This window comes from Phyllostomus hastatus, unplaced genomic scaffold (assembly GCF_019186645.2).
Source record: "Phyllostomus hastatus isolate PE091 unplaced genomic scaffold, TTU_PhHast_1.1 phas_contig_210, whole genome shotgun sequence".
NCBI classification, from domain to species: domain Eukaryota; kingdom Metazoa; phylum Chordata; class Mammalia; order Chiroptera; family Phyllostomidae; genus Phyllostomus; species Phyllostomus hastatus.
The window spans coordinates 28,616,806-28,644,511 of record NW_025333737.1 but is presented as its reverse complement, the minus strand read 5'-3'; the positions used below and the strand labels follow the sequence as shown (position 1 = coordinate 28,644,511).

Sequence of the window (27,706 nt, the reverse complement as noted above, 5' to 3'; positions counted from 1 at the left end):
TGGGGAGATGAGAACCCAGATGTAGACTCCCCCACCCTGGGGTGTCAATTCTAAAGCTAGAGGGAAAGGCCAGCCACTCATAGTTTCAGCTTGGGCTGTCCTTGGCAACCCCTGGGGGCAGAGGCCACAGTGGGAGGGGCCTGAGCTGAAGGTTTTCCCGGGAGAAAAGAGGTCAGTCCTGTGGAAGGAGTAGCAACCACTCACAGCGGAGAATCTCAACCTCTTGGTGGAGGGGTCCTGGGGGTCATTCAGACCAGAGGTTCTTAATCTTTAGGAGGCCTTAAATTCTCTGAGGAGCAGATGAATGCCCTAACTTTCCCCCCAGAAAGTGCTTATCCTCCAAAATTTTGCACAGCTTCAAGGGGTTCACGAATTCCCTGAAGCTCACCTGTAAGCTCAAGGTTAAGGACTCTTTAAAAATAATAATAATAACAACTTATTGTGCAAGTACTCTGTGCAGTTTTTTACATATTTCACTCATCTGATCCTCAAAAGAACACTGAGAGATGTGCAGTTATCGCTTCACTGCAACCCAGCTTTGCATTTCAGCCTAATGCGGTCCAAATTTGCCCATCCAAAAAGAAGGAAACCAAAGTCCCTCCAGAAAACAGCTCTCTGCCCAACCTTACAGGAGAGAAAGAAAAGGGCAGATGGACCCTGCCCTGGTGGCTCAGTTCGTTGGAGTGTTGTCCTGTACATCACAAGGTTGTGGGTTCGATCCCCTGTCAGGGCACACGCCCAGGTATTGGGTTTGATCCGAGGTCGGAGTGCATACAGGAGGCAACCGAATGATGCATCCCTCACATTGATGTTTCTCTCTCTTTCAAATCAATAAGCATATCCTTGGGTTAGGATTGTTTTTTTTAAAGGGCAGACTGGGATGAGGATCAGGCTCGCTCAATGTGCTGGGCACTGTGCCCCATGCAGAGTCTGTGACCTGGTCCATCCCTCTGTCCCTGGGCTCCTGAGGGCCCAGCGCCCACTCTCACTCATGCGGCTCTCCTAGTAAAATGCACCCCAGTAGTTCTATCTTGACTTCCAGTCTAAGGAGTTCCGAGAGTGTGTCTGCCACTCAGCCCCCCATGGCCCCTTGGCCCTTGCTTTGCCCGCTCCTCATTTCAGCCCTCTGAACCTGAGCTGGGACAGTGTCCCTCCTTCTCCAGGAGAAGCTAGTCTGGCTGCGCCTGCCCTGTTCCTGAGCCACTGCAGCAGGAGTTGTTGGCGCTGAGACAATGACTCAGACTCAGTTCACGAAAGACTTCTCCAAAACACTTCCAGAAAGGACATCCAGAGGTCATGGCATCCAGCCCCCCACCTCCTACTCCTCACTTGCCCCACCTCAGGCTCCTGATGCCAAGATCAGATGGGTCCAGGCCCCACCAACTTTCCCGGATTTCCTTGGTCACTGGTACCACCGATTCCCTTAGGGATTCTTCCCCCGGTTTCAGCAGAATCTTTTTCTGGGTTGGCTCCCCCATGAAATAACAGGCTCCAAATGACCCAGGGAAGTAAGAGGAAAGAAGCTCTTTCTTTTCTCTGCCTCAGGAAAAGCACTGGGAAGGGACAAATATTCTGGAAGAAAGGAGGGAAAAAAGAAAATTAATTTTCCCTGCCTATCTGCTCCTTCATTCTCCTAACAGTGAGGCAGCACTATGTCCATTTTGCTGATGAAGAAATCAAGACTCTAAAGGGTTTAGTTAGTCACCCAAGGTCACAGTTAATTAGTGACTATGCAGAGATTGGATTCTGAGGAAGCCAGAGTGTCTGCTCTTTGGGAGAAACAGGGGGACCTCCCCCAGGGAGGTCTCCCAATGCAGAACCCATGGTTGCTCCTGCTCAGGATAGGTGGGGGACCTGATGATGCTGAGGGTGCTCTGAGTGTTCTTACATCTCAGTTGCCCAGGGAGGGGGTTTGAGGGTGACCTGGGCTGGGCAAGAGGGGAAAGGACAGGCCTCAGAGGAGACTGGGAGAAGGCTGGTAATGAGTGGGCCTTTGGAGAGACAGGTTCGAGGCCAGCTTCTGTGGAAGCTCCTTTCAGGAAAGCTAGCACCAGGGAGTCTGCAATTATATTGGGTGGATATGGAGGGAGAGGGGGCTAAGCCCCCACAACCACGTCTGCCCTTGTCCTACTTCTGCCACTGTCAAATAAATCTCTATTCTTGGACACAGTAACCTGAGCGGCGCTCCAGTGGTGAGCTCATCCTTGAGAGGACAGGGGCCGCACGAAGGGCTGGGTGTATGGGCAGACACAGGGTTCAGCTTCTCCTCCAGGGCTGGCACAGAGGCACAACCTTCTTGAGTACACCGCCCCTCACCCCCATCTCATCACCCGTGGTAGATGAGGAGGAAAGAGACTTAGACCCAGAAGTCTCTCCACCCACACCCAGGAAAGGAGTCTCACAATCCCCTAACCTTCCTCCCTTTCCTTGGACAGACGGAGGGATGAAGCTTGATCTTTTGGTCAGGACAGGAGGCGAGGGAGAGGTACTTGGGGAAATGGCAGGTGAGTAACATGCATTATAACAGCTACCCTCAGAAGGAGCGGACAGAGGACTCCTTGGAGGGCAAGACCCTGCTTCCCCTGCCACCTTTCCCTACCCCCTGATCTAACTCCAATTGTGGCAGGATCTATAGGAGTGGGGAGGCATGTCTTGGAGAAGTTTAGAGGACCTCCGGTACAGGGACTGAGGCTACCTCTCCGCTCAAGTCCAGACAAGAAGACCGGAAAGTGACACAATTATCCTGCTTTTCGTCCACAAAAGAGCAACTAACTGTCAGGCCTGGCCTTTGATACATGATGTTAAGCTGTCCCTTCTCTGCTTGAGGAAATCTCTGCCGCTTAGTCCAGGGTGTGTGCATGCTGGTAGAGAGTTTCTTTAGGGCAGAGACACCTCCAGGTGTCTGGGCAGAAGGGTCCCCGTTCAACCTCCACTTCGCTGTCAGAAAGTCCTAATCTGGGTCCCACTCTCCGCTATCCTGCAGATGCAACCTATTCCTATTCCCCCAACCCCATACAGACTCTGGTGATCTTCCCAGACATCCCTGAACCTTGTCACGCCACCCATTCCGGGTTTTTCAGTGTAAAACTGCCCCCTCAACCTCTTTACCTTCCAAGCCCCACCCCATCTTTTCGAACCCCTCAGGCTCCGCCCAGTTCGCCCTCTGAAGCAGCCAATAGCTGAGAACCTAATTTGCATAGAGGCTCGAGGGAGCAGCGGAGGGAAGGGGGAGGGACAAGGCGACCTCCTAAATCAAAGTTGGGAGGCGAGGACTGGGCGGAGGGGGCTGCCGGGTGTGGGGCTGGGACCCGTGGGGGAGGGGGAGGAGGATGGGGGGCGGGCGCAGAGGACGGCGGAGACTGCCGGACACTGACAGCTCCATTGCTCCCTCCCTCAGCTCAGTCCCGCGTCCCCACTTCCCTCCTTCCTTGGCTCGGAGCAGCATCTTCTGCAGACCCTCGGTCCTCACTCCCCGGGTCGTCCCGCTTCCGCCGCTCCGGGCAATTACTACCCCTCGCCGGGCAAACCCGGAACTTTCTCCACCAGCTCACGGGAGTGAGGGGTCGCTTTGTCTGGGCGGGTTTCTGCTGGGGTTCACTGGGGAGCAGTCTGCGGAGAAGGGCTTCAGGGTCCCAGAGAGACGCCCGTCACCCTCAGCCTGCCCCCCAGCGGGCCGGCCGTCGGGTCTCCGGACCTTCTCTTCCCCTCCACCCCAACCATGACCGAAATGAGCGAGAAGGAGAATGAACCTGATGACGCGGCCACCCACACACCCCCGGGGACCGTCTCTGTCCTCCAAGAAACCAAGGTAACTCGGGAGGCACGAGGCCTGCACCCCTGTCCGGTGCGCCCCCGGCCCGGGCGCCCTCCTCTGGACGCGGTCGCCACTGTGGGCTTGGGTGCCCTGGGGTCACAGTATCGGGGCGAGCGTGTTTGTTAAGGCTCCGCGCTGCGACCCGGGTGGAGTGGGTTCGCGACGACGGGCCACAAGGAACCCCCATCATAGAAGCACGACACGCCCTTGCGCGCGTGATGAGCGGACGCACTACCGCGACCCTCCAGGGAGGCTGTAACGCGGCTTTGTTGGAGGGAATCGGCGCGGCGAAGGCGGAGGTAGAGTGTGTGTATCCCTGTGTAGCGAGTGTGGGCCGGTGTACGCGCCCGTGTGTACGTGCGAGGCGCACCCCTCTGGTGTCCGCCAGGTCTCTGGGTGTAGCTCAGCCTGTCCCTCTCTCTGTGTCTCTCTGAAAATGTCTCTGCAACCTGTTTGTCTCTGTCTTGGTATCTTTCTGTGTGCGTCCCTCCCGGGTTCTCTCGGCGCCTCCGTGTGTTTATCTCTGAGTCTCCTCGGCTGTCTCTGACCCGCCGCAGTCCTGCGTTCCCCGCTCCCAGCCGGGTTCGGCTGGGGGACGTGAGGCCGCGGCTCAGGGGTGCGCAGCTTCCGAGTCCGCGCTGGGGGCTGCGGCAGCGCAGGCCACCGCGGGCGGGGACTGGGGGACTGCTGTTGCGGCTCCAGACCAGAAAGGCAGCCCCACCCCCCACCCAGGGAGCGGGACGGGAGTGGGGGTGGTTTGGGGAGGGTAAAAGCAAAAAGAGAAGTCATTGTAATTAATGAATGTCATAATTAACCCTAATTATGTATGATTGTTACTCCTGCGGGAGTCACAATGAATAAATTATTCCCCAGTGAAGTCTGGCTGAGCCCAGACTCCTGGCGTTGAAGCGGATGAGGGAGAGAAGCCTCTCACTTGCTACGGGCACCTCTCCCCCGCGCCCCGCCCCCTCCCCAGTCTGCTCCATCCCCAAGTTCTACGTGCTCACAACTGACCCGCAAGAAGTTCTGTGGGAAGCAACCTGAGCCGACCTGGGGATGTGGAGAGAAGAAACAGCTGTGTCGAGGGTGCTCCCTGCCCCCTCCCCAGACTACAGGCCAAGGCCCCCTTCCCTCCCCCTTCCACCTGGTATTTGGTTTCCACCCTACTCCTATTATCCAGCTGAGGAGGGGGGTGGCGGGAACCAGAAATGGACGGGGTCTTGGCTCCTCCCTGGTTTCCCTAGCTTATCTGTAGTTCTCTCCAATGTCCGTCTTCCTCCTCATTCTGTCTTGACCATCTCCCCAGGATATAAGGGTCATTCAAGGTCAAGGTCATCAGGGGAGTGACCAGGGGGGGATGAGCAGGGCCAGGGTGGAGTCCAGCTGAGGCAGCCCAGGAGGCTTCTCATCCCTAAACCAGAGGCACTCAGTGGGTCTCCATGTCTAATTCTTCAGATATACACTTGACCTTCTCCTGCCCCCTTCTGTGGACTCTCAGACCACACAGTTAACTTCCCTCCAGACAGTCAAGTGTCTACTGGGAAAGGAAAGAAGTGCTGGGGTGGGCGGATATTGCTTGGAATATTTGGGACAGCTTCTTTCAAGCAGAGGGAACCCAGGCCGAGCCTATCTTGAGTTCCAAGGCCCTGAACTCAGTTGCCTGTAGTCACCCTGGACAGACATCCCCCCTAGGTGCTCCCAGGGGCTTAGGGGCCTCCCAGGCCCTGCCCTGCCCCCCACACCGAGGCCTGACAGTTCTGCCCCTTCCTGAAGAGCTCTCTCCACCAGCACGCAGGTGTGAAAGCAGGCAGAAGCCCTCAGCAGTGCTGCCTCAGCAATCAGCAAGCTGCAAGCTCAGCTGTGTGGAGACAGGGAGGTCTGGGCCTGGCAGGTGTGTGCCGCCCTCCTCCCAGCCCAAAGGCCCTCCAATGCCATCACCCCCGGGTCTGAGCCATGCATGTCCCCGGAGTAGGGGAGCAGGGGGCTGCACATCTGACCTGGCCCCTCTGTGCCGGGCCAGGTGGAGCCCTGCACCTTAGCTCCCTGAGCTGTACCTCGCCCTCGTGAAGGACTCAGTAATAGCAACAGGGTCAGGAGGGCAGAGGTGGGCAGAGGGAGAAAAATTCAGGACCCTTGCCAGCGTCCTTCCAGTCTCAAAGAAACTTCTGTCTCCAGGCTGTAGAGATGGGGGAGAGGGAAGGAAGAGGGGTGGTTGCTGCCCACCCAGCTCAGTTTGAGGCAGGTGCAATGGAGGCGGCAGGTACAACTTCCTGTCAGGCCGTGAAGCCAGCATCTCAGGCTTGTATATCAGTGTTTGGGGCTCAAATCCAGCCTTCTGCCCACCCTAAGGTTGGGTCTCACCCCGGCATCCAAGCGTCTCAACGACCTTCCTAGAGTCGGATCACCTTTTCTGGGTCCCCATCCCATAGTACCACATCGGGCTTGCCATCACCCCCTTTGATGCCATCGTTGGGAAGACTCCGCCATGCCAGCGCTGTCATCTGAGTCAGCTTGTGCCAAGTCTGCCACCACCCACCGCCTCCTGCTTTGTGCCCTCAGGCACTGGTGGGAAGTGAGGAGGTACTATGGAGAATTAAGGAAAGAAGGAACCGTCTAGGATGTGGGGAAGTGAGGAGGCAGGCAAGCCAGGCCCTGACTCTGGGAGGGAGTTCGGAGGAACGGGCCTGGTGCTTTGGGCTCCAAGCCACACAAGCCCCTGGTACATTGGGACGGAATAGGATCCTGGTGGTACAGCTCCCCAGGGTACATGGGGACTTCTCCCCATGCCAAGGAATGGGGCCTGGGACAGTGGGCGCACCAAAAAGATAGCTGGAGGGGAGATGGGGAAAGATCATTTCTGGAAACTAGAAGTCCCAGGAACGGGAATACCTGGCCAGGCTGAGCCAAAATGAGCTTTGCGTAGCCAAGCCAGGTGTCTCTGGAGTGGGCAGGTATCAAGCAAGCCATTTGGCAGGGGTGTCCCCTTCCTGCCCTCTGGCCACAGCTCTTGACATCTGCCAGCCACAGCAGGTGGTACCTGGGGCCCACAGCTGAGCCAGGGAATCTCAGACAGAGTTAGCTGGGGCTGCCCTGGTGCTGGAGAACATTTGGTTCCAGAGACCTCTGGAACCCCGCAGAGGTGGCTCGTGGCACTGAGGCCAGGGCGCCACAGGAAAGGGCATGGGCTGGAGACTGAGGCGTGTTACAGTCATCCTGTGAGGATTACTATGAAAATAATGGCTTGGGAAGGGGGAACAGGGCTGATATCTTAAACTACTTGAAGTGCTGATGTGTAAGAGGGAGGAGCCCTTTCTGGAGCTGAGGGAGGAACAGGAGCTGACAGGCAGAAATTGCAGGTTTCAGCTCTATCGAGGGAAGCACTCCCCAGCGATTGCAGCTGCAAAGATGGACCGGCTGTCCCGAGAGAGGGCCGTCAGACGACCATTCTGTGGGGACGTGAGGGGCGGCAGGGGAGGGACTGCTCTAGATGACCAGTTTTCCAAGTCCCCTCTAACCCTGAGTTTCATTATTGACCTGATAACAAGCCCATGGAGCAACTGAGGGGCAGAGGTGAGGGCACAGGGCAGCAGGATGCTCCTGATCACGTGGGTTCAACAGCTGAAGCCACTGGTTCAAGTCTTGGCTCTGCTGCTTAGCAGCTTAGGACCCACGATGAGTAAGTGACAACGCCTATGAGCCTCAGTCCCTCATCTGAAAGGTGGGATAATTGTCACCACCGCCGAGGCGAGGGCAGTGCCAGGGTTAATGAGGCGCGGCACATAAAGCGCTAGCTCCCTTCCAGTCCGCTGCCAGTGACAGTGCCTAGTTACAAGTTCATGTTTTTGGTTGTGGGACCCAGAATTTTGCATTGCTTAGAGAGCACATAGTCCTGCCTCCTTCCCCTTGGATGTGGGGAAACTGAGGCGTAGAGAGAGGAAGTGGAGTGACTTGCTTCTAGACAGCAGGGTTAGTTTTCCCGCGACCCCAGCATATCCTTCCGCCGACCTCAGTGCTCTCCGTCCGTGGCCCCTGGGCAGTGGTGGTTCACTCGCTTCTCTGGGTCTGAGAGAGCCCCCAGAGCCGTATTTGGCCCATAGAACACATTTGTGTTCTAACGATTGTCCCCCCGGCCCTCCACCTCTGCCCCAGCGTGCAGGCATCTGGGGCCTGGGGCCCTGAATCTCACACACACACAAAGAAGCCCACAGTGCTGTCCAGGAAGCTGCATTTGGAAGGAGTTAGGCAGCGCAGTGTGCCAGACACCCCAGGGCTCTGGCTTCCCAGCTGGCACACTGGGCCTGCCTTGTGCCCAGACATCTCCCTCTCTGCTCCCCACTCTGTCTTGCTGCCTGCTGACCTCCCCGGGGCTAGAGGGGCTGCCACTTCCATCGTCTTGGCAGGGTTGCCAGGCTGGCAGCCATGGCACACAGGCTGCCCGGTGTGCCAGCTGGGAGCCCTGGCCAAGTATCCTTGTCTGAAGCCAGGCCTCTGGCAGCCTTTTTCTATCACTGGTGGAAAGGAAAGAGCAAGGTTAAAGGGGGTCTCGACAGGAGGGGAGTGGGGCAAGGATCTGGCTAGAGAGGTTTCCAGACCTTGCTCTGGGCAGACTCAAGAAGAGTATGTTTGCGTGAGCAGTGGAAATAAGGCTGGCTTCACTGCAGAATCCACCCCGCACTCCAAAACACGGGCTGCATTTAGGATTCCAGCCACGGGCTCATCAAGTATTAAACACATGTTGACTGAGCACCTACTTTGTGTCGAGGCCCTGTGTCGGGATTTGGAGCAGCTGTCCCTGCTCTGAGCTCACAGCCTCTTGGGAAAGAACGAAGTGAATGGTAACACAGACCCGACGAGCTATAATGGAAGTCAGCACTGGGTGCCACGGGCCCCGGGGGTGGGGGTGGGGGTGGGCTCCACTAAATGGAACGTGCAGGAGAGACAGCTTCCCAGAAGAGGAAGACTCACTGGAAATCCTGAAGGAGAAAGAGGGTATTCACTGGATAAGGCAGAGAAGAGGACATATTGAGTCAACAGTTTACAGGCTTGAAACACAGATCAGTTGGAGTCCTGGTGGCTGAGCGGCAGGTGGAAGGCAGTGTTGGAAAGGCAGGTTTGGCCCTGGCTGGTGTAGCTCAGTGGATTGAGCACAGGCTGTGAACCAAAGCGTCGCAGGTTTGATTCCCAGTCAGGGCACATGCCTGGGTTGCAGGCCACGGCCCCCAGCAACCGCACATTGATGTTTCTCTCTCTCTCTCTCTTTCTCCCTCCCTTCCCTCTCTGAAAATAAATAAATAAAAGCTTTTAAAAATATATTTAAAAAAAAAAGAAAGGCAGGTTTGGCCAAGTTGTAGAGACTCACATCTGGGGGAGGGCCTTGGCTGGGTCCTGAAGGGCCATGAAACGTTTTTAGCAGGATCAGGAATCCCCTCCCTGGTGGCTGTATGGGGAGCAGGAGGAGGCGAGGGGCTGTGGCCCCGACTCAGACTGAGGGTGCTGGGCCCGGAACTGAGACCAGGCTGTGCCGGTGATGAGGAGATGAGAGGGGACGGGCTGAAGAGGTGTTTGAGAGGGAAAATTAACCCTGAGGAGGAGGGTCCAGGATGACCACTCCCCCGCTGTTCAAGAACACAGGTGGGAAACTGGGGACGTGACTCCCGAAGTATTTTATGTATTTTTATAAAGAGGGGAAGGGAGGGAGAAAGAGAGGGAGAGAAACCTCTCATGTGCACCCTACCCAGGGACTAAACCTACAACCCAGGCATGTGCCCCGACTGGGAATCGAACTGGTGACCTTTTGCTTTGCAGGAGGACACTCAACCAACTGAGTCACGCTGGTCAGGGCCCAAAGTATTTTTTTTTAACTTGAGTAAACAGTGTACCCATACAATGAAACCCTGTGTAGCCATAAAAAAGAATGATGGAACTCTTTATGTATTGGTATGGAATGATTTCCAAGATTTACTATTAAGTAAAAAAAAAACCAAGGCACAAGAAAAATAGTATACTACCATTTCTGCAATAAGAAAAGGAAATGAAACCTCTTAAATTTGTTTCTATTCAAGTTCACATAAAAGTTTCGATTCTTTTTGAAAAATGGGAACGCCTGACAATACTGGGCTGGCCGTAAGGACTAACCTTGGTTAGCTAGGAGACCAGCGGCTGCTTGCTGGCTGTGCACTTTGCCACAGTCCCCACTCCTCCTAATTGTGCCTGCTCAGCCAGAACTCCTTTGCTCACGGGGGTTACTGTAGGCATCTGGGGTTGTGGCCCACCTTCCAGGGTTGCTGACCAACAGAGACGCCCTGGAGGGGAGCCAGCCCCCCTCAGCCTTCTGCTCACAGCCCGTCTTCCTCTCTCAGCTCCAGCGGTTCAAGCGCTCACTTTCTCTCAAGACCATCCTCCGGAGTAAGAGTGTGGAGAACTTTTTCCTTCGCTCGGGCTCTGAGCTCAAGTGCCCCACAGAGGTGCTGCTGACGCCCCCAACCCCTCTGCCCACTCCCTCCACACCGCTGGCATCCACAGATAGGGGCCTGCCCACCCCAGCGCCTTCCCCATGCCCAGGCCCGCGCCCCCTGGCACCGCTCAAACCTGTGAGGCTGCACAGCTTCCAGGAACACGTCTTCAAGCGAGCCAGCCCCTGCGAGCTGTGCCACCAACTGATCGTGGGTAGGTGCCTGAAGTGGGCAAGGTGATGGACCAGGGTGGGTGCAGAGAGTGGGCCTGTGGCGCTTCCTGACGTCCCGGCCTCCCAGCCCCACGACCAATGAGCACCACCGGGGGAGGGTGGTGGCCCGGTGTCGCTGTGTCTACTAACAACTCAGGCTCCCGTGCCAGTCCACGCCCTGGCTGTTCCAGGGGTAGCGGCTTGTCCCAGAGGCTGGCGTGAGGATGCCCAACTAACCTGCTCTCTCTGCACTCCCTAGCCTGCCTCCTTTGCCCATGGCCCGTGGACATGTCCTCCCTTGACTAACCTCTCCTTCCGAACTCGACTTCTCCCTAGGAAACTCCAAGCAGGGCTTGCGGTGTAAGACATGCAAAGTCAGCGTCCACCTCTGGTGCTCCGAGGAGATCTCTCATCAGCAGTGCCCAGTCAAGACGGTGAGTGGGTGCCCTGCAGAGACGGCCCGCTGAGAGCTCCCGGGACTGGCCTGTGGGGCAACGAGCGAGCGCTGGTTCCCACGGAGGGTGGTCCCTGGGCGTGGGGAAGGCCAAGTGCCCCGGGGGCTGTGACATCCTCGTGCCCTTCTCTCTGCCCCTCCTGGCCGCAGTCCTCCTCCTTCCGTCGCAACTTCAGCTCCCCGCTCCTGGTGCACGAGCCGCCACCAGCCTGCGCCACCAGCAGAGAGTCCCCACCCACTGGTGAGTGTCCCTCTGTTCCTGGTCCCACTGGGGTGTGATGACAAAGCCATGCCTCCCTCACAGGGGCACCTGAGTCACACTGGCACTGCCACCGCTTCCCTTCTCTGGATGCCTCCTGTCCTGGACATAGGGTTCATTCATTCATTCATTCGTTCAGTCGTTTGTTCTTCAACAAAAATTTTACTGAGCACCTACTAAGTGCCAGACACCATGCCAGGCACAGGGACACAGCACTGAAGAAGGTGAAGCTTGTAGTCTGTAAGGAAGCCAGACGTGAAGTGGGTAAACTATACCAATCATCAGTCAATCACCATTCAGACAGATGCCTGAAACAAGGATAGGGACTACAGAGAGGGTGGAACAGGCACCGTCCTTGACCACCGGGACCAGGAGGGCATCTGGGAGGTCGAGGGTGGGGAGCGAGTGCGCATGCGCGGAGGGTCTGGGGCGGACTGCTGGGGCGGGGGGTGCAACCCGAGGCAGGATGGGGCTGAGACCGAGGGGGGCGGTGAGAAGGTGTGACGGGACCCTGGGTGCAGGGCCTTGGGGTCCGTTTTAGGATTGTTCTTTGGACTTTATTCTAAAGGCAATTTTTGTGTTTTTGTAAGAGCATTCTGGCTGCCGTGTGGGTTGGAGGGGCTGCAGTGGAAGCATGGAGAGTAGTTGGGAGGTCGTGACGACTGCCAAGAGAAAGTTTGGTAACTCCGACCGGCCTGGTAGCCATGGAAGTGGAGAGAGGTGGATAGATTCCAGAACCATCTGGGAGGCGGGACTAAGTGGTGGAGTGGTGCAGGCAGTGAGGAGAGCGAGGGGTGGAGGTGCCCCAGGCTTCCGCATGGGCTCCGCCAGAGGACATGGGGCCCCCCCTGTGACTAGGGAGAATGGGTGGGGCAGCGGAGGGGAGACAGGAGCTCAGCCTTGGCTGTGCTGAGCTGGAGCCGGCGGGGCAGCCAGGGCTGAGGTATGGTGCTCCGGGGCTGAGCGAGGCTGGCAGCTGGGTGCCCGGCCCTGAGGGTGGATCCTCGGCAGGGACCAGCAGCAAGGTGGACCCCGTCTACGAGACGCTGCGCTATGGCACCTCCTTGGCGCTGATGAACCGATCCAGCTTCAGCAGCACCTCTGAGTCCCCCACGCGGAGTCTGGTATGGTGGGCCCCAGTGGGGAACCTCCAGGGAAGGGTTTATTTATCTATGTATTTATTTATTTTTAGAGAGGGAAGGGAGGGAGAAAGAGAGAGAGAGAAAAAAACATCAATGTGCTGTTGCTGGGGGCCATGGCCTGCAACCCAGGCATGTGCCCTGACTGGGAATCGAACCTGTGATGCTTTGGTTCACAGCCCGCACTCAATCCACTGGGCTATGCCAGCCAGGGCTGGGAAGGATTTTTTGAGAGTGAAGGTCGAGGGGCTGAACCCTCCCCTTTTTTCTCTGTCCCCAGAGTGAGCGGGATGAGCTGACTGAGGACGGCGAAAGCAGCATCCGCAGCTCTGAGGAGAGCCCTGGTGACAGTGGTGAGTAGGGGCAGGGACCGGGGCGGGGAGGGGACACAGTGCGGTTGCTCCCTGCTGCCTCACGCCCCGGCCTCCCCCTGGCCTCTGCAGTATTCACAGCTCCTGCGGAGACCGAGGGGTCAGGACCAGAGGAGAAGAGCCCTGGACAGCAGGTGAGGCGATGCTGGCACCAGCCCCAGCAGGCCAGGTGGGAAAGGGAAGTCACTTATCCTTGTCACTGACCCATAGGTGGCTGAGAGCAGGGTGAGTGGGAGGATCACTTCTCCATCCTTTATCCTCGGTCTACAGGGAGGGCAATGCTAGGGTGAGTGGGCACAGGGGGCAGGCGGTGCAACACCTCCCATGACTGACCTAATGACCACTGCGCCCGCTCCTGTCCCCCCAAGGGTGGGCCGCTCCAGGGTGCAGCAGGCATCGGAGCACCTCCCTTCTCCACGGGCCCAGTCCCCCTGGGGTGTGCGAGTGCAGCGGACAGGCGAGGCTGACCTCCCCCTGTCCTTGACCCAGGAGCGTTGTGTCCCACCTCCGAACCCCCGGGTAGCGAGGTCAGGCAAGTCAGCGGAGCGAGGAGGGTGTCAGGCTCCCCTCACTGACCCCAAGTTCTTCCACAGCCGCAGCCCCCCAGACCGCCCCTGCGGAGGGACGCGGGGCCCATGTACTCCTACGTGGCGCTCTACAAGTTCTTGCCGCAGGAGAACAACGACCTGGCCCTGCAGTGAGTCTTCCTGGTGCCCAGCCCTGCCGGGCAGCTGCCCGGCTCCACCCTCAGGGCCCGTCACCCCCAGACCCTGGGACATGAGCATGAGGGGCCTTCGGGACGCTTCTCCTGGCAGAGCTGAGGCTGCTGGGCCCAGAGAGAAGCAGAGCTGCCCAGGGCCCAGGAGGGATTTCGTGCCTATGGCATGGCCCCTGCCCCCTGCCCCCGCTCTGTCCTGGAGAACGTCTTCTGTCCCTGCAGCCACAGGGGTCCTCTTTCTGAGGGCATCAAGAGTCCCCCTTCAGCTGAGGGGGGCATGCCGGGGATCTGGGGGCCCAAGACTATTGGGATGCGGAGATGGCCAGCCCACCCTGCCCCACCTGCTGCCCTGGCTCTCTCCTCCCAGGCCCGGAGACCGGATCATGCTGGTGGATGACTCTAACGAGGACTGGTGGAAGGTGACTCGAGGGGTGGGAAGCAGAGGGACCCTGGTAGGCATCTCACCGACCTCCGCCCTCAGTGGGCACTGCCCCACCCCCTCCTCAGGCCCTGAAGACCACCTCTCCCCCAGCCACCGGCCCTAGCCAAGCCTAGGACCAACCCTCAGTCCCTGCTCTTGCCTTGACCCCCCGCCCCCACCTCAGCCCTGTCCCTCTGTCCCTCTAATGCCCTTCCCATCGCAGAAGCCACCCGACTGGGGGCCTGAATGCAGGGAGCGGAGAATCTAGCACTGGCTCTGAGTGGTCACCGGGTCTAGAGAAAGCCGTTGGGGGGTGGGGGGCGGCGGCACTGGTGCTCACGCCAGCCTCATCCCCAGGGCAAGATTGGCGACCGAGTTGGCTTCTTTCCAGCCAATTTCGTGCAGCGGGTGAGGCCAGGCGAGAATGTTTGGCGCTGCTGCCAGCCCTTTTCCGGGAACAAGGAACAGGGCTGCATGAGCCTCAAGGAGAACCAGGTGAGTGCCGGGGCCGCGCGGCGGCAGTGCGACTGCCTCTGGTCTCTCCTGCTGCCATTTCGGGGTTGGTGGCCACAGGCAGGGGGCTCAGTTACGTGAGAGACAGCTTGGGAGAGAAGAGGAGCACTGGATTAGGAACCTGGAGGCTTGGGTTTGAATGCCGGCCATGCCTCTGGCTGGTTATGTAACTTCGACAAGTTCTTTCCCCTCTGTGATGTGGGAGTCGGGCCACGTTAGAGCAGCCGATCCCAAGGGTCAGCATCCAAGTGCTGCTGATGTGCCGGTCCTGCCGCTGCATCCTGCACCCTCACAGGGTCCGCTCCCGTCACCCCAGCTGAGGTCTCCAATTCCATCTGATGCTGGTCTCATCATTCCCTGGCGCGGGCCCCCTGGGAGCCATAGCAGGACTCGGGGCCAGGGCCGCAGGCAGCGCCAGGCCTCAGCTTCATGTCTCTCTGGCTCAGATCTGTGTGGGCGTGGGCAGGAGCAAGGATGCTGACGGTTTCATCCGCGTCAGCAGCGGCAAGAAGCGGGGCCTGGTGCCAGCCGACGCCCTGACCGAGATCTGAGAGGAGCCAAGAGAACCCAGATGCCACCCCTGCCCATGCCTGGCCCCCGCTTCCGGTCCCAGCAGGGGAGCAGGCATCCTCGCGTATCTCGCCTCCCTCTGCCTTTCTCCTAGAGGCCATGCACTATGGCTTGGGAGTCTGCTGCACTGAGGAAGGTTTCATTTCGGGGTTCTCAGGGTGTCTGGAGAGACATGCTCCTCGGGGACTTGGGGGTGGGGGAGGAGAAGAAAGCGGGCGGGGACGGGGAAGCCTCAGGTGGGCCTGGCAAGTGCGCAGGCACCCCCCAGTCCAGTTGCAGGGCTGAGTCCAGCCCTCAGGGGCACCCTCAGGGGAGCTTCCCTGCTGCTTCTCCCAGAAAGCCTTCCGTGCCCACACCAGCTTTGCATGACTGGCCTTCTCTTCAGGCCCCAAAGACCACTCCTCCTGCAGCCACCCACCGTAGCCAAGCCTAGCACCGACCCTCCCACCTTGCTCTTGCTTTGACCCCCTCCGCAGAGAGCCTCTGCTTGGGTCTATGTGTGTGTGCCCGTGCCGGCCCCCAGCAGGCAGGGCCTCAGGAAGGTGCCTTCCCGGTCTCGGCCCTCCGCCCTGGTCGGGAGGGGACTCAGGGCTATGGGAGGGCCCTGAGTCCACCTCCTGGTCTCACTGCCTCTGTCACTCCATCAACTCTCAGGAAAGTTCTGCAGGAATCTCTCCCATTACTTGAAACCCGGGTGGACAGAGGAGGGGAGGGCTCAGGTCTGGGGACGGTGTGTGGCAAATCAGAGACTGTCCCCCTGAAGAGAGCAGTCACCACGGAGCAGCCCCACCCTGCCCTTGCCCACTGGAAAAGGACACCCAAGAGCAACCTGAACACAGAAGCCCGACTGAAAATAAAAACTGGCCCACGCTGGGTCAAAACACCCCAATTCATCATCAGGACTCTAAGAGCCCCAAGAGCAGGGCCAACCGGCTAGGGGAGCCTTCACAGGTGGCCCCAGGAACCCCGCCCTCAGGGCTGACCTCCAAATGGCCCTTCCTCACCCCTCTCTCTGAGCTCTGCCAGTGACAGGTGACAGGGTCACTGTTGCAGGGGTCCCTTTTCTGGCTGTCTTTGCTGCCTGGCCCTGGACAGAGAGCCCTGGGAGGAAGAGGGAGTGGGAGACAAGGAAGGTGGACCACTGCCTGGCCACCAGGAAAGGAGGGGAGGAGGCACCCTGGGGGAGGGGTGAGCCCACGCAAAGAGAACCCCTCCGGTGCAGGTTGCTTTTCTCTGGTGCCAACCGCCCTCTTCCCCCCAGCTCAGAGCCTCCTCTTGTGCCCTTGACCGTGCCAGCTGATGCCAACCCCCCATCCTGGGCACAGTCATGCTCTCCCGTGCAGTGGGAGGAACATCATCTTACCCACTGGTCCCCGCCCCTCTTCTCCCTCCCACCCCCGCGCAGAGGGAGACTCAAGCCTCACTGCCCTGTTTGCTGCCACGAGCCCCCCTCAGCAATACCCCAGGGGCGGCCCGATGCCCACTGTACATAAGGCTGCATGATGGGTGTGCTGGGGCGCTGCTGAGCCCCCAGACCCCCAATTAAATGTTTCTTGTCCCAACCTGCCTGCTCTGTGTTATCTGCCTGGTACAGAGGAAGAAAACGGGCAAGGGGCGGGGTGGGGGCTGCGGGCACTGAGAGGGGACAGGCCTGAAGGCGGAAGGAAGCGTTGGCCTCTGAGAGGCTGTGTCCCAGAAGGGGTCCCAAGCCTCCTCGCTCCCTTTCATTCGAGCAGCCCGAGAGGCGGAATCCAGGAGGTGTTTGAGAGAAGGCGGTGGGGAGAGAAAGAGGAGAAGAACGAGGAAAGAAGGGACGAGGGCTTGGGGGACGCTGGAGGGAGGCGGGATGGGGCTGTGGCCACTTTCTGGTTCCACGCGCACCTGCGTTGCGCAGGGGGCGGGCGCACACCTCTGCGCACCAAGCCGGCTCCTGCCCAAGCGGCGGTGCCCTCACAGGCCAGCGGGGTCCAGGGTCTGGGGGCTCAATACCCACCCGAGATCAGCCTCGCCTCCACAAACTCCCAACCCCGAAGCACAACCGTTGGCGGCGGGGACAGTCGGGGACAGAGGGGCCCCGAGATGACTCAATCTGCCCGTCATCGGGAGCCTGGCACGAAGCGGGGGCCTGGGACGGCGCCCCTCCCGCAGTGGTGCTCGCCGCCCACCTGCTCCGGGCAAAGCTGCCTTCCTCCCCTCCACCCGCCCAGCTCGCGTCAGCGTCACTGGGAGCACGTCCTGTGCTATTTATAGGCGGAGGGGAGTCTCGAGGGAGCAGGAGGCGGGCCGTGGGGGTGCCGGGACAACGCGGTGCTGCGATAATGCAGTGGGCGGGACCTCTCCTCCGGATAGGCACTCACCGGGTTCTGCTTTCCAGCCCCCACGCCCAGAGCAAGGTAGGCCAGGTGGGACCAGGCCCTGAGCTTTCTTTGGGCCCTTCGCCCAAGGAAGGCCTTAGAGCTGGTGGGGGAGAAGGAGGAGGATGACCCCCTTCCTAGGACAGGGGACTGATGGTGAAAAGAGGGATCACAGATCTGGTCCAGAAGCTTAGAAAGGGGGGAACTCACATATACAGGCACTACTGTGTCCCAGAACCAACACAGGAATTTCATTTTATTCAGTCTTCTCAATGACCCAGTGAGGAAAGTGGTGGTGTCCCTTTTCACAGGTAGAGAAACTGAGGCCCAGAGATAACAGCTGGCTTACTCAAGATCATAGAGATTATCCTGTCCAACCTTGCCCCTTTTATACATGGGGAAACTGAGGCCCAGATGGACAAGTAACTTGCCCAAGGTCACCCAGCAAAGTAATGGTCCATCCAGGTTCAGGTATATCTCTGGCAGCTCTTCGCCCACTGAACCCTGGGTCTTCCAGTGACTTAAACCAGCAAGATGGAAATGGAGACACCCTGAGATGCTGGGCCAGGGGCTCCGGGGATCAAGCCCCCACCCCAATAGAGACAGTGAGAGCCTTTCAGCGAAGCCTTCTGCACACCCCACTTGCGTCTGCCACCAGCCAGCAGCTGGCCTGGAACCCACCCCCTTCCCAGCCCATTTGCTGCACTGCTGAGCACAACAGCTTTTTCGGGTGGTTGAACCACTGACAGCCTGCTCACAGCCTGAGAGCTGGGAACAGCTGGTGCCCCCACTAGAGCCTCTGCCCGCCTCTGTGCCCACTCAGGGGTGGGGCTGGATCAGCACCACCATTGGCCTGAGGCAGAGGATGCCCAGGAACCTGCTGGTGGTGCCAACGCACCATCGGGTGCTGTTGTCTGACCCACATGCGCCCTCCATCCTCCCACCTCAGCATGAGTTTAACTGTTGGGGATAAAGGTAACCTGGATCTAGGAGAGATGCAAAAAAGGGCAAGTCTGGGAGCCAGATACAGGGAGCATAAAAGGGCAGAGAGATGGGTACCAGAGGTGGGGGAGGAGGGAGTCACAGCCTGAGCCCTCCCGGAGTTTGCCAGGAGCCAGCCTAGGTGGTCCCTCTCTTAGTGTCACAGAGAGCACAGGGAAGGGGCTCAGGGATCCTGTATTCCTTTTCCAGCTCGTGGCTGTGCAGCAGCTGCTGTGTGCAGCCCCACTGCTGCAACCCACCCTGAGCCACACCCACCCGCATCTGGAGGCGTCAGAGGTGAGTGCTCGTGTTCACACGTTCACGCAGTGCTGAGGTTCTGGAGTCGTTGGCCTCCCTGGGCCTCAGTGTCCTCCTCCAGACATGAAGTTGGACTTGCTCAGCCAGTCTTACATGGGGAAACTGAGGCCCAGATGGACAAGTAACCCCTTTAAAGGGTATGCAAAACTACATAATGGAACCAGTTGTACGCTCTTGAGAGAATGGACATATCTTTTCATCATAATTTCACAGTTTTGCCCTGACTGGTGTGGCTCAATTGGTTGGGCATTGTCTAGCAAAGCAAAAGCTTGCGGTTTGATTCCCGGTCAGGGCACATGCCTAGGTTGTAGGTTCGGTCCCCAGTTGGGGCACATGCAAGAGGTAACTGATGGATGTTTCTCTCCCACATCAATGTTTCTCTGCCTCTCTTTCTCCTCTCTCTAAAAAAGAACTAAAAGAAAAAGAATTTCACAAGTTTCCAGGACTTGGAAGAGATCCAGTTTAGACAGTCTCTTTGCTGGATGGAGGGAGGGGCGGTGGGGGGGCCTTCCTCTGCACTGCCCTGGGAAGGGGTTGGAGGGCCATGGTGGAAAGAGGTAACTTCAAGGTCTGGGGTGAGCTTCAGAAAGAAGTAACTAAATCCAAAGCTTCCCAAGAGATACACTCCCACAACCCATGACCCTTCCCTCGCCCCACCTGCAATATCCCCTCAAAATCAAAGTCAGTTTTCTGCAGCAACCTGTGAGAGAACAGCGCCATCTCCTGGTCCAGGGTGGAACCGGCTTCTGTGCTGCACCTTGTTCTTTCCAGTGTCCCTTCACCGCCTAAAGCGGGGGGAGGTGGAGTAGCCCCTGGTGCCCTTCCTCCTCTGGTCCATGGCTGGGAAGATGTCCCATTCTCCAAGCTGAGAGCTTGGCCAAGGCCCTTCCCCTTCCAGACCACAGCTTCCCTACTTGGGACGGCCAAGGATTAGAGCAAGACCTGTGACAACAGGGAACCCACAAATCAGTGCCCGTGTCCCAGACTGATGCACGTGGACGGTCTTTTCTGGACATTTCTCACCTCCCCACCATGTCCAGACTGGACAAGGACAATTGAGGCAGAGGTGGGGAAGGGTCTGCTGCCCTCAAGACCACTTTAGCTGTTTCCCCCACACACAGATGAGAACATCTGCCAGGCACACCCCCTGAAGGCTGTTTGGCTTTGTGTTGCTCCCCCCAAAATGAGAATCCCTCAGGAGAGGGTGGAGGGCAGGGAGGTCACTAGGAGGGGTACCTAAGTCCTGGCTGTGTCCAGTGTAGAGGTGGCCCATTCTGTGCAAACTTCCGTCTGAGATCCCACCCAGGTTGACGTTTCTGTATGTAACTGGCTGGCTGACCCCTCCCACCTGGACATCTGGCCCTCAAATTGCTCTGCTAGTTCTGCCCTCCACCTCAACCGCCTCCTCACTGCCGTCATTTCCCACACAATACCCCGCAGGTCAAGGCCTGGGGACCAAGCTCCACTTCGTCTCCAAAATCCTATTCTATCTCCCAAATATCTTGAATCGACTTTTCCTGCCCCAAGGCTGCATTAGTTCAAGTTGGATGCGAATCCAACATCACACTTTTTCTGCAAAACCAACGTTGTGAATTTGGAATCAAAGTACTTGGCTCACAGAAGATATTTTATTGTAAACCTGGTAATTACCAGTAATAGTTGCAAAATAAAAACCTTCCTACTTGTAAAGGGGGTTACAACTTCAGTCAGCCAGTCACAATGGCTGATAAGCTTTTTTATGTCATGTGCCTTTTTTCCAGTTTCTGAGAAAAGCCTTTTCCTTTCTATTGTATGTAATGGGTATAAACCAACCAAACCAATCTGAAGGACAGGAAGGAAAACAGTTTAGAACTTGGGACGCTCAGAATGACACCATCAGTTACACCCCAGTAACACTGTTCACAGGTAGCTTAGGTGGTGGTCAGCAGTTGAAGTCCAGGTGTCGTAATTCCCGGACTAGCGGTAATGGAAGGTCCCACTGCCCTCAAGTTCTAGGGCAGTCGATTTCAACCCTGGACCTCAGTGCCCAGTTGGTAAGTGTAAGAATTCCATTTTCTGTTGTTTTAATACGTGACAACTGATATCACAACTATGATTCCCAACCAACATCTGAGATCACTTCCAAGGGGCCGCTCATGTAAAAGCTGTTCTAAAGCCCAGTTCTAGAGGCTTGGGTACAGGCCACTCCCTCTCCCCCTACAAAGCAAATCCCACACACCACTGAGACAAGATTAACAAATGAACAAAAACCCCCCCTTTCACGGATGGAGTCGTCATGGGCCCGACCAGACATCAGGAGAGAAGGAAGAAATGAAACAGACACCCCGGAGAGGGCCTGCACCCCAGTGCAGTCAGCTCTGGCCCTCAAACTAGTCAAGGCCCACCGACAGCCAGAAACTGTGGAAGAAACAGAGAAGTAGGCAGGTGAGGCTATTTTATTCGATGGCTGATCCATGTAACTGCCAAGGCCACTATGTACAGGTAAGACAGGTGGAGCTCTATTTCTTGGTCTCTTCCTCCTTGGACAGAGTTTTGATGATTTCCTCCTTCTTGGCCTGGAGCCGCTCTTCCCGGCGCTTGCGAGCTTCCTTGGTCTTAGACCTGCGGGCCTCAGCCTGGTCACTGGGGAACAGAAGGGAAAAGAGGGGTCAGTCGGAGGACAGATGAGCTGCTGGGAGACGGACAGGCACACCCGGCCCTCTCTCTCCCCGGCCCTCTCTCTCCCCGAGTGCAGTCAGCCCGAGACAGGAGCTGCCTCAGCTACCAAGAGCTCTGAGTTCAACTAACCCACAGCCCCAACCCCGACCACAACGGTAGGTGGTGTGGGGATGTGCACAGGACAGAGGAACACGTGTCTCTAACAGACTGCCTCTCAGTCAAGACGGAGCATTAGCACGTTTGAAATGTCTCAAGAGAATCCTTGTAAAAATGTGCAAAGGACCTGCCCGCGTGACACAGGGGCCAAGCGCTGAAGAAACTTACGCCAGAAGCTTCTTGCGAGCCTTGTCTGCCTTCAGCTTGTGGATGTGTTCCATGAGAATCCGCTTGTTCTTGAACACGTTCCCCTTCACTTTCAGGTACAGGCTGTGGTACCTGCAGGGCATACGGAGCAGAGGTTCTAGCTGGGATGGGACCAGAGGCTGGCCCCTCCAGACCAGGTCCCTGGAGCATGTAGGGGTCCTTTCCTCTCTTTTATTGCTGATGAACTATTTTCCCCCAAACCAACACTTTCTGTGCAGTTTCCAAACAGAAGAGCTTGCCTGGCAGGTAAAATCAATTCTTCAACTACCTTGATGATGTATGGGGGTGGCGGGGAGCGCCAAAAGCAAGACAAAATGCAAGAATTTTCTAAGCCTACTTAACATACATGGCTCCTTCCCCAAGGCCAATGAGACCACTGTGTTTATGCCAAGAGCAACCATCAAAGCAACAGATGGGTCCTGGCGGCTGGGCGGGGTGTGTGTGCACGCGTGCTTACATGTGGCGGTCAATCTTCTTAGATTCACGGTATCTCCTGAGTAGCCGGCGAAGGATTCTCATCCTCCTCATCCAGGTCACTTTCTCAGGCATTCGAGCGTTGGCAGTACCCTTCCGCTTACCTACAGGGAGCACGAGTTAGGTCCACTCTAGTGCACTCAGTTCTCAAGTGAGTTATCAGAGCCAGCTGATTGCTCATGATAGCGACCAGCCTCTGAAACACTCTGTAATTCACTGGGTCAGGTGCCAAGCGCTTTATCTCATTTTAAGTGACACCATGTCCATTTTAGTCAATTTTTAAGGAAGCACAAACAAGGCCATTCTTTCCCCTTCACTTCTCACAGAACGTGGGTTCACGAGGGCGTGCACCAAGGCACTACGGTAAGCTGGAAGGGGCTTCATCTCCCTAAATCATCCTGATCTCAGAAAGTAGTTTGAGGATTTACTGGACAACATTCCTTTTAAGATTTTATTTATTTTTAGAGAGAGGGAGAGGGAGAATGGGGGGGGGGGGGGAAACATCAATGTGTGCCTGCCTCTCCCATGCCGCCAACTGGAGATCAGGCATGCAACCCAGGCACGTGCCCTGACTGGGAATCGAACCATCAACCCTTTGGTTTGCAGGCCAGCACTCAATCCACTGAGCCACACCAGCCAGGGCTAGACAACATTTTTAAAGTACCCAGTAGAATCCCTGGCATAGTGTAGGTGCCCAGTGTGACTTCTGTCTACCAGTACTTCCAATTTTGACAGTAATGCCAACTTTTTGACTTGCGCACAGAAAAGAAAATACATCAAATATCAGAGTAAGAAAAGGGCTCAAGATCAGACATAATGGGAAGAAGATCCTGAATATACGTCAGTTTAGATTTAAGCATCTATTATTTCTTAAGCCTCAGAGGAAGAAGAATACACTCACCTATGCCCATATGCCTGCCCTTCCTGCGGGCCAAGGTGTTTTTCCGGCATCGAGCCCGGGAATGGACTGTCACAGGCTTCCGGATGATCAGCCCATCCTTGATCAGCTTCCGAATCTGCTGACCTGGAAAAACGTGATGCACCTGGTCAGTCAGGTGGGGCCTGTCCCCAAGAACACCGGTCACAGCCTAGAGTTTCACTAGGAGAGGCCACAGATTCAGCTCACACCCCCCGCCCAGTGGTCTCAAAAACGGTTGGAAATAACAAATCTGTTTCTCATGGGGAAAAAAAAAATCCCTCTATTTTTAGGTGTTTAATAGAATCCTCAAAATATACACTTAGGATGTGTAAGCAATCTCATGCAAAGAAACAGCCTAGTCCTTCAGATCCCGTCTGTTTTATTTAGTAGCTACTGGTCTACAAGATTAGGGTTTTTTGAGTTCACATCACAATGGCAAAACTCAAGCTGGTCAAGAACTTCCCTGATACCGAGAGTCTTCGCTTAACCAAACTTCTGCCAGGTTCCTGAACCTTCTCCCAGGCCCATCTGTGCACTTCCTTGCATATTCCAGTTTTAGCAAGAACTCTGCTTCGGTCAGTTTAAGCAGTAGCCCCTGCCCTTGACGTCCAATCAGGTTCCACACCCATCACCATTTCCCACATGATGCCCAATCACCCTGGCCTGTCTTCAGCAAGAATGCTGTTAGGTTCATTCAGCCAGAGTTCCGCTTACCTGTTTCCTCTTCCTAACTTTCCACCTACTGACCCCCTGCGCCATATGCCACAGCTACAAATTCTTACTTGCCCACACTACCACCAGATCTGAGCCCTCTCTACGCTACTGTAAAATCCCATTTTCAGTGGTCCCTGTACCTACTGCAATGATCCCAAGTAAAATCTGCCTTAGCATCTTCAACAAATGTCACTGAATCCTTTTTTCTCCATAACATCATATGGAAGCACTGCGAGCATGCTGATGCGTTCCGTAGGATTGACATCTGTTTGCCCCGAATATGCCAACAGGCTCTAAGGTCTGAGGCCCCAGGCCTTCCTACCTCATAATCTCCTTGGCCACCTCTACTTCCCATCCCTGTACCATCTCTTCAGAAATCCTTCACACAGCCACCAAACAAAACATCCACTCTAGGAATACTCCTTAATAGAACACCAGGTGGTTCCATTAACTTCTATCCCGTGGTTCCATTAACTTCCATCCTTGGCAAATGGCAGGAATAAAGCCTCTGGCATCCCCATTCTTTCTGTAATGTTCCCATTTTACAACCCCCACCCCCGCCTCGCACCGCCCAACGAGCTTTCCTAAGTTTATTAAGAACCAATTCTCATCTTTCGTCTTTTGAAGAACCCAGGAACTCACGGGAGTTGGCATTGGCGATTTCATTGGTCTCATTGGGGTCCAACCAGACCTTCTTTTTGCCACAGCGGAGGACGCTGGAGGCGAGCCTCTTCTGAAGCCTGAGCATACTGTGACAAACAGAAAATACGATCAGGCTCTAGAAGCCACACCGGCGCAAAAATGAGCATCCCCAGGAAGACCTGCCCCTCCAAGTCTGACAATGTTGTGAAAAATCACATACGGGAAAGTAGGTGTGAGCGTGCACTTAGTGTTCAGGGCCAACACGTCCCCCTCCATGGAGACTGTTGCCATCCACACCACCACACCTCCAGGTCAAGACTCTTTCCTATACTGAGGTCTCTCTCCTCTGGAAAATGTGGCAGCTTCTGCCTGTTTTGGTCTTTAGTCTAAAAACAAGTGTTTAACAAAATCCCGAGACCAGTAGACCCTATTTGCGCTGGTTCAGTCTTTTGCTTCCTAGGCTCGTTTTTTTCCCCCGTCTTATCACAGTAATAAGGTAATTTCACGTAGCCTTAGAGTTTTCTTTTTTAAATCCTCAACCGTGGATATTTTTATTGATTTTGGAGAGAGAGGAAGGAAAGAGAAACATGGATGTGAGAGGCCAAACTTTGGCCTTACTATTTCGGGTCTCTACACAGGATGGAAGTAAATTTTAAGGTGGCGGAAGATTAAAGGACAAGAGGGGAATACGGGTGAAAGCGGAGCGGGGCATGGGCTGCCTCCCTAGGCACAGCAGGCCGAAATCGCAGGGGATGATGCTTCCACCAAGTGAGCCACCCGACCAGGGCTGGCATTACAGTTTTCTTACGAGCGGTCTCCTGGGGTGCTACGGCTCGCCTCGCCCTCGGCAGAGATCGGCTCGGATCCAGGTGCGCGGCCTAAGCCTAGTCAGCGCCGCTACCCTTCCTCTGCCCCAGTGGGTCTCCCGGGACACGTGTGCGGCGCGGGGCCCACATTTCCCGCGGCCTAAAGTTCTCGGAACGGTTCCCCAACTCTGTCCTCTCGAGGCGGAGGCCGGGGCCTAGTGTGCTGTGGCCTACCCCAAGTTCTGGGACCGGCCGCCTCAGGGCTGCCTCCGCCTCATCTCTCCCACCCGGGGCCACGGTACTGAGCCTCGCCATCCACCCGCAGCCCGGATGAACCCAGGCCGCAGACCCGCCAGTCCTCACCTCATGGCTGCTGCCGCAGCGGCGAAAGGAAAGAACTCCCTTTGCTCAGGCTCCTCCCATTATCTGTAAAGGGGAGAGCCCATACCCCGCTCTGCTTTCATCCATATTCCCTTCTCGTCCTTTCATCTTCCGCCACTCTAAAATTTACTTCCATCTTGTGCAGAGACCGAAATATTAGAAACCTAAGATCGAGAATCGTTTTAAACTAAAAAACATAGAAAATATACCCCTTTGCTAAGGCAAAGTGGTACAGTCTAACTTCCTATCAGGCAAGCGCAGTAAGGGTGCCGGGTCACGTGGGCAATGGAAGCCGGAAGTCAGCTGCATTGCGCAGGCGGGATAGGGTAGGGCTGGTTTATTAGAGTGGCCCTGTCCTTGCGCGTCGTATGTCTTTTGGAAGGGTGTTTTATTAGCAAGGGAAAGAAATACTGAATGAGGCGAAAGAATAATAGGGCTGATGTCAAACAAGAACCACCTCTTATTCGTTCTCTCCGTTGACTGCGAGCCCCTGTAATGCAGAATAGGTCACCGGACACATTAGCTTGTTTTTGCACCCGAGGTTCTTCATCTCTTAATTCCTCAATGTTCTCCTCTGGAAAGTGTATCTAATCCCAGTATTTCCGTGATCCAGTTGTGAAAATCACATGAGTTAATGTTTGCGACTTGCAAAGGAAGGCGTTAAAACAACAAGCTCCTTGGTGGAAACCGCCTTCGTTGGGTTCACTACAGCAGGGTTAGAGTTTAGTATAGCAATTCTTAACCTTTTCTTATCTCATGGTACATAAACTAATTATAAAAATTCAACAGCACACCAAAAAATATATTTTTTGCTGATCTGACAAAAAATAGGTATAATTTTGATTCATTCACACCAGATGGCTATTGTTACATTGGCTGTTGTCATTTTTGGACAATCGGAGAAGAGGTCAGTGCCCTGACTAAATAGTCAGCTATTGTATATCTTAAACATTCTTGGGCACACCAGTTGAAAATTGCTGGCTTAGAACATAGTAAGAACCACTTGAGAAATAGTGTATTGGCTGAGTGGATGCATAGCTGTGAAGTTGAAAAAAAATTCTGACCTCACAACCCCTAGTTCTCTCCTCCTGGTCTGGAGTACCCAATGCAAAAACCCAAGGAGCATGTTCTGGGGCCCAAGAAACCTAGATCTGAGTTCTGGCTCCAGCTTATCACCAAATCTCTGTTTTTTCCTGGACACTAAACAGAGCTCAGCTCAAAAAGAAAGAAAGGGGAGTAAAATGTATGCCATTTCCTTACATACAAGTAATGTCATTCTTACAGCTAAGTGAGGTAACAGAAATTGAAAATCCAGGTCTTCCTGACTGCAAAACCCCTGTCTTCTCTGTCAAGCCAGGATCCGTTGTGCCCAAGGGGCAGATGGGAACCCTGCTCAGGATTGGATCTGCTCAGGAGCAATGCTAATGGGCTTCAGAGAAACAATTCAGGCTGGCCATCCATGTGTTGCAGAGCCCAGGGTGGGGAGGAGGAGGCAGTGTACTTCAGTCTCCTCTGTAGCAGAACACAGCAGGCAGGCCTTATATTAGGGTCACTGAACCTGGGCAAAGCTCCATTCTACTTCGTATCTCTCATCTTTGGGGAACAAGGTAAAGGGTGGATTAGAGGGGTAACACCCACCTTTCATGACTGACTCCTGCACAGCACCTTACAACATCTCCAAAGGCCCCAGTAATCTATCATTTAATTTCATTTTCCCTCATCCTCCCAATAATCCCAGGTGACAAAGACACCACAGTACCCACAACCCCATTCCTGTAAAAAAGGTGGTTTGTCCAGGGCCACACAATCAGAGTCTGAGCCAAAATGACACTAAGGTTTCTTGCCAGAATCCCCTAAGTCTTTCTCTTCACCGATCATGGTAAGTGGGGTCCAGGCCTTGGATATTTGTCCCCAAATAAGGATGAAGAGGGAGCAATTCTAGGTCACAGTTTATTAGATTTTATTCTAGCCAGTCTCTCGTTTGGGTTCCACGTTTCCCTTCTCTTTCTTCTCCTTTCCAAGGTACACGGACCTCACCCAGCCCCATCCGGGCCTTTTGGAAGGGTCTGGGGATTCTAGCGACTAGGACACAAGGACTCCTGCGTCCCTGAGATTTCTTGTTGCTCTACGTTGGGACTCCCTTTGGACACCGTGCTCACGCCAGCCTCAGACT

The 27,706-nt window shown here is 55.7% G+C and overlaps 2 protein-coding genes across 3 annotated transcripts; one reads left to right on the top strand and one right to left on the bottom strand.

The window, feature by feature from the left end:
* The first annotated feature begins 3,348 nt into the window (after positions 1-3,348).
* STAC2 (SH3 and cysteine rich domain 2) lies at positions 3,349-16,473 on the top strand. 2 transcript variants are annotated; one of them, XM_045836851.1, is made up of 11 exons: positions 3,349-3,808; positions 10,174-10,480; positions 10,815-10,912; positions 11,083-11,173; positions 12,203-12,315; positions 12,611-12,683; positions 12,774-12,835; positions 13,295-13,398; positions 13,787-13,838; positions 14,198-14,335; positions 14,800-16,473. In XM_045836851.1, exons 1-11 carry the CDS (start codon positions 3,719-3,721, stop codon positions 14,902-14,904), a joined length of 1,233 nt encoding a protein of 410 aa, XP_045692807.1. In that variant the 5' UTR covers positions 3,349-3,718; the 3' UTR covers positions 14,905-16,473. The 2 variants fall into 2 exon arrangements, with proteins under 2 accessions (XP_045692807.1, XP_045692808.1); XM_045836852.1 differs by lacking the exon at positions 3,349-3,808 and adding an exon at positions 3,953-4,113.
* Positions 16,474-20,993: 4,520 nt separating this feature from the next.
* On the bottom strand, positions 20,994-25,615 carry RPL19 (ribosomal protein L19). Its single transcript, XM_045836557.1, has 6 exons — positions 25,516-25,615; positions 24,347-24,453; positions 22,973-23,095; positions 22,055-22,175; positions 21,559-21,669; positions 20,994-21,198 (listed from the first exon to the last, which is right to left on the bottom strand). The coding sequence occupies exons 1-6, from the start codon at positions 25,518-25,520 to the stop codon at positions 21,075-21,077; spliced, it is 591 nt and encodes a 196-aa protein (XP_045692513.1). The 5' UTR covers positions 25,521-25,615; the 3' UTR covers positions 20,994-21,074.
* Between the last annotated feature and the right edge of the window lie 2,091 nt (positions 25,616-27,706).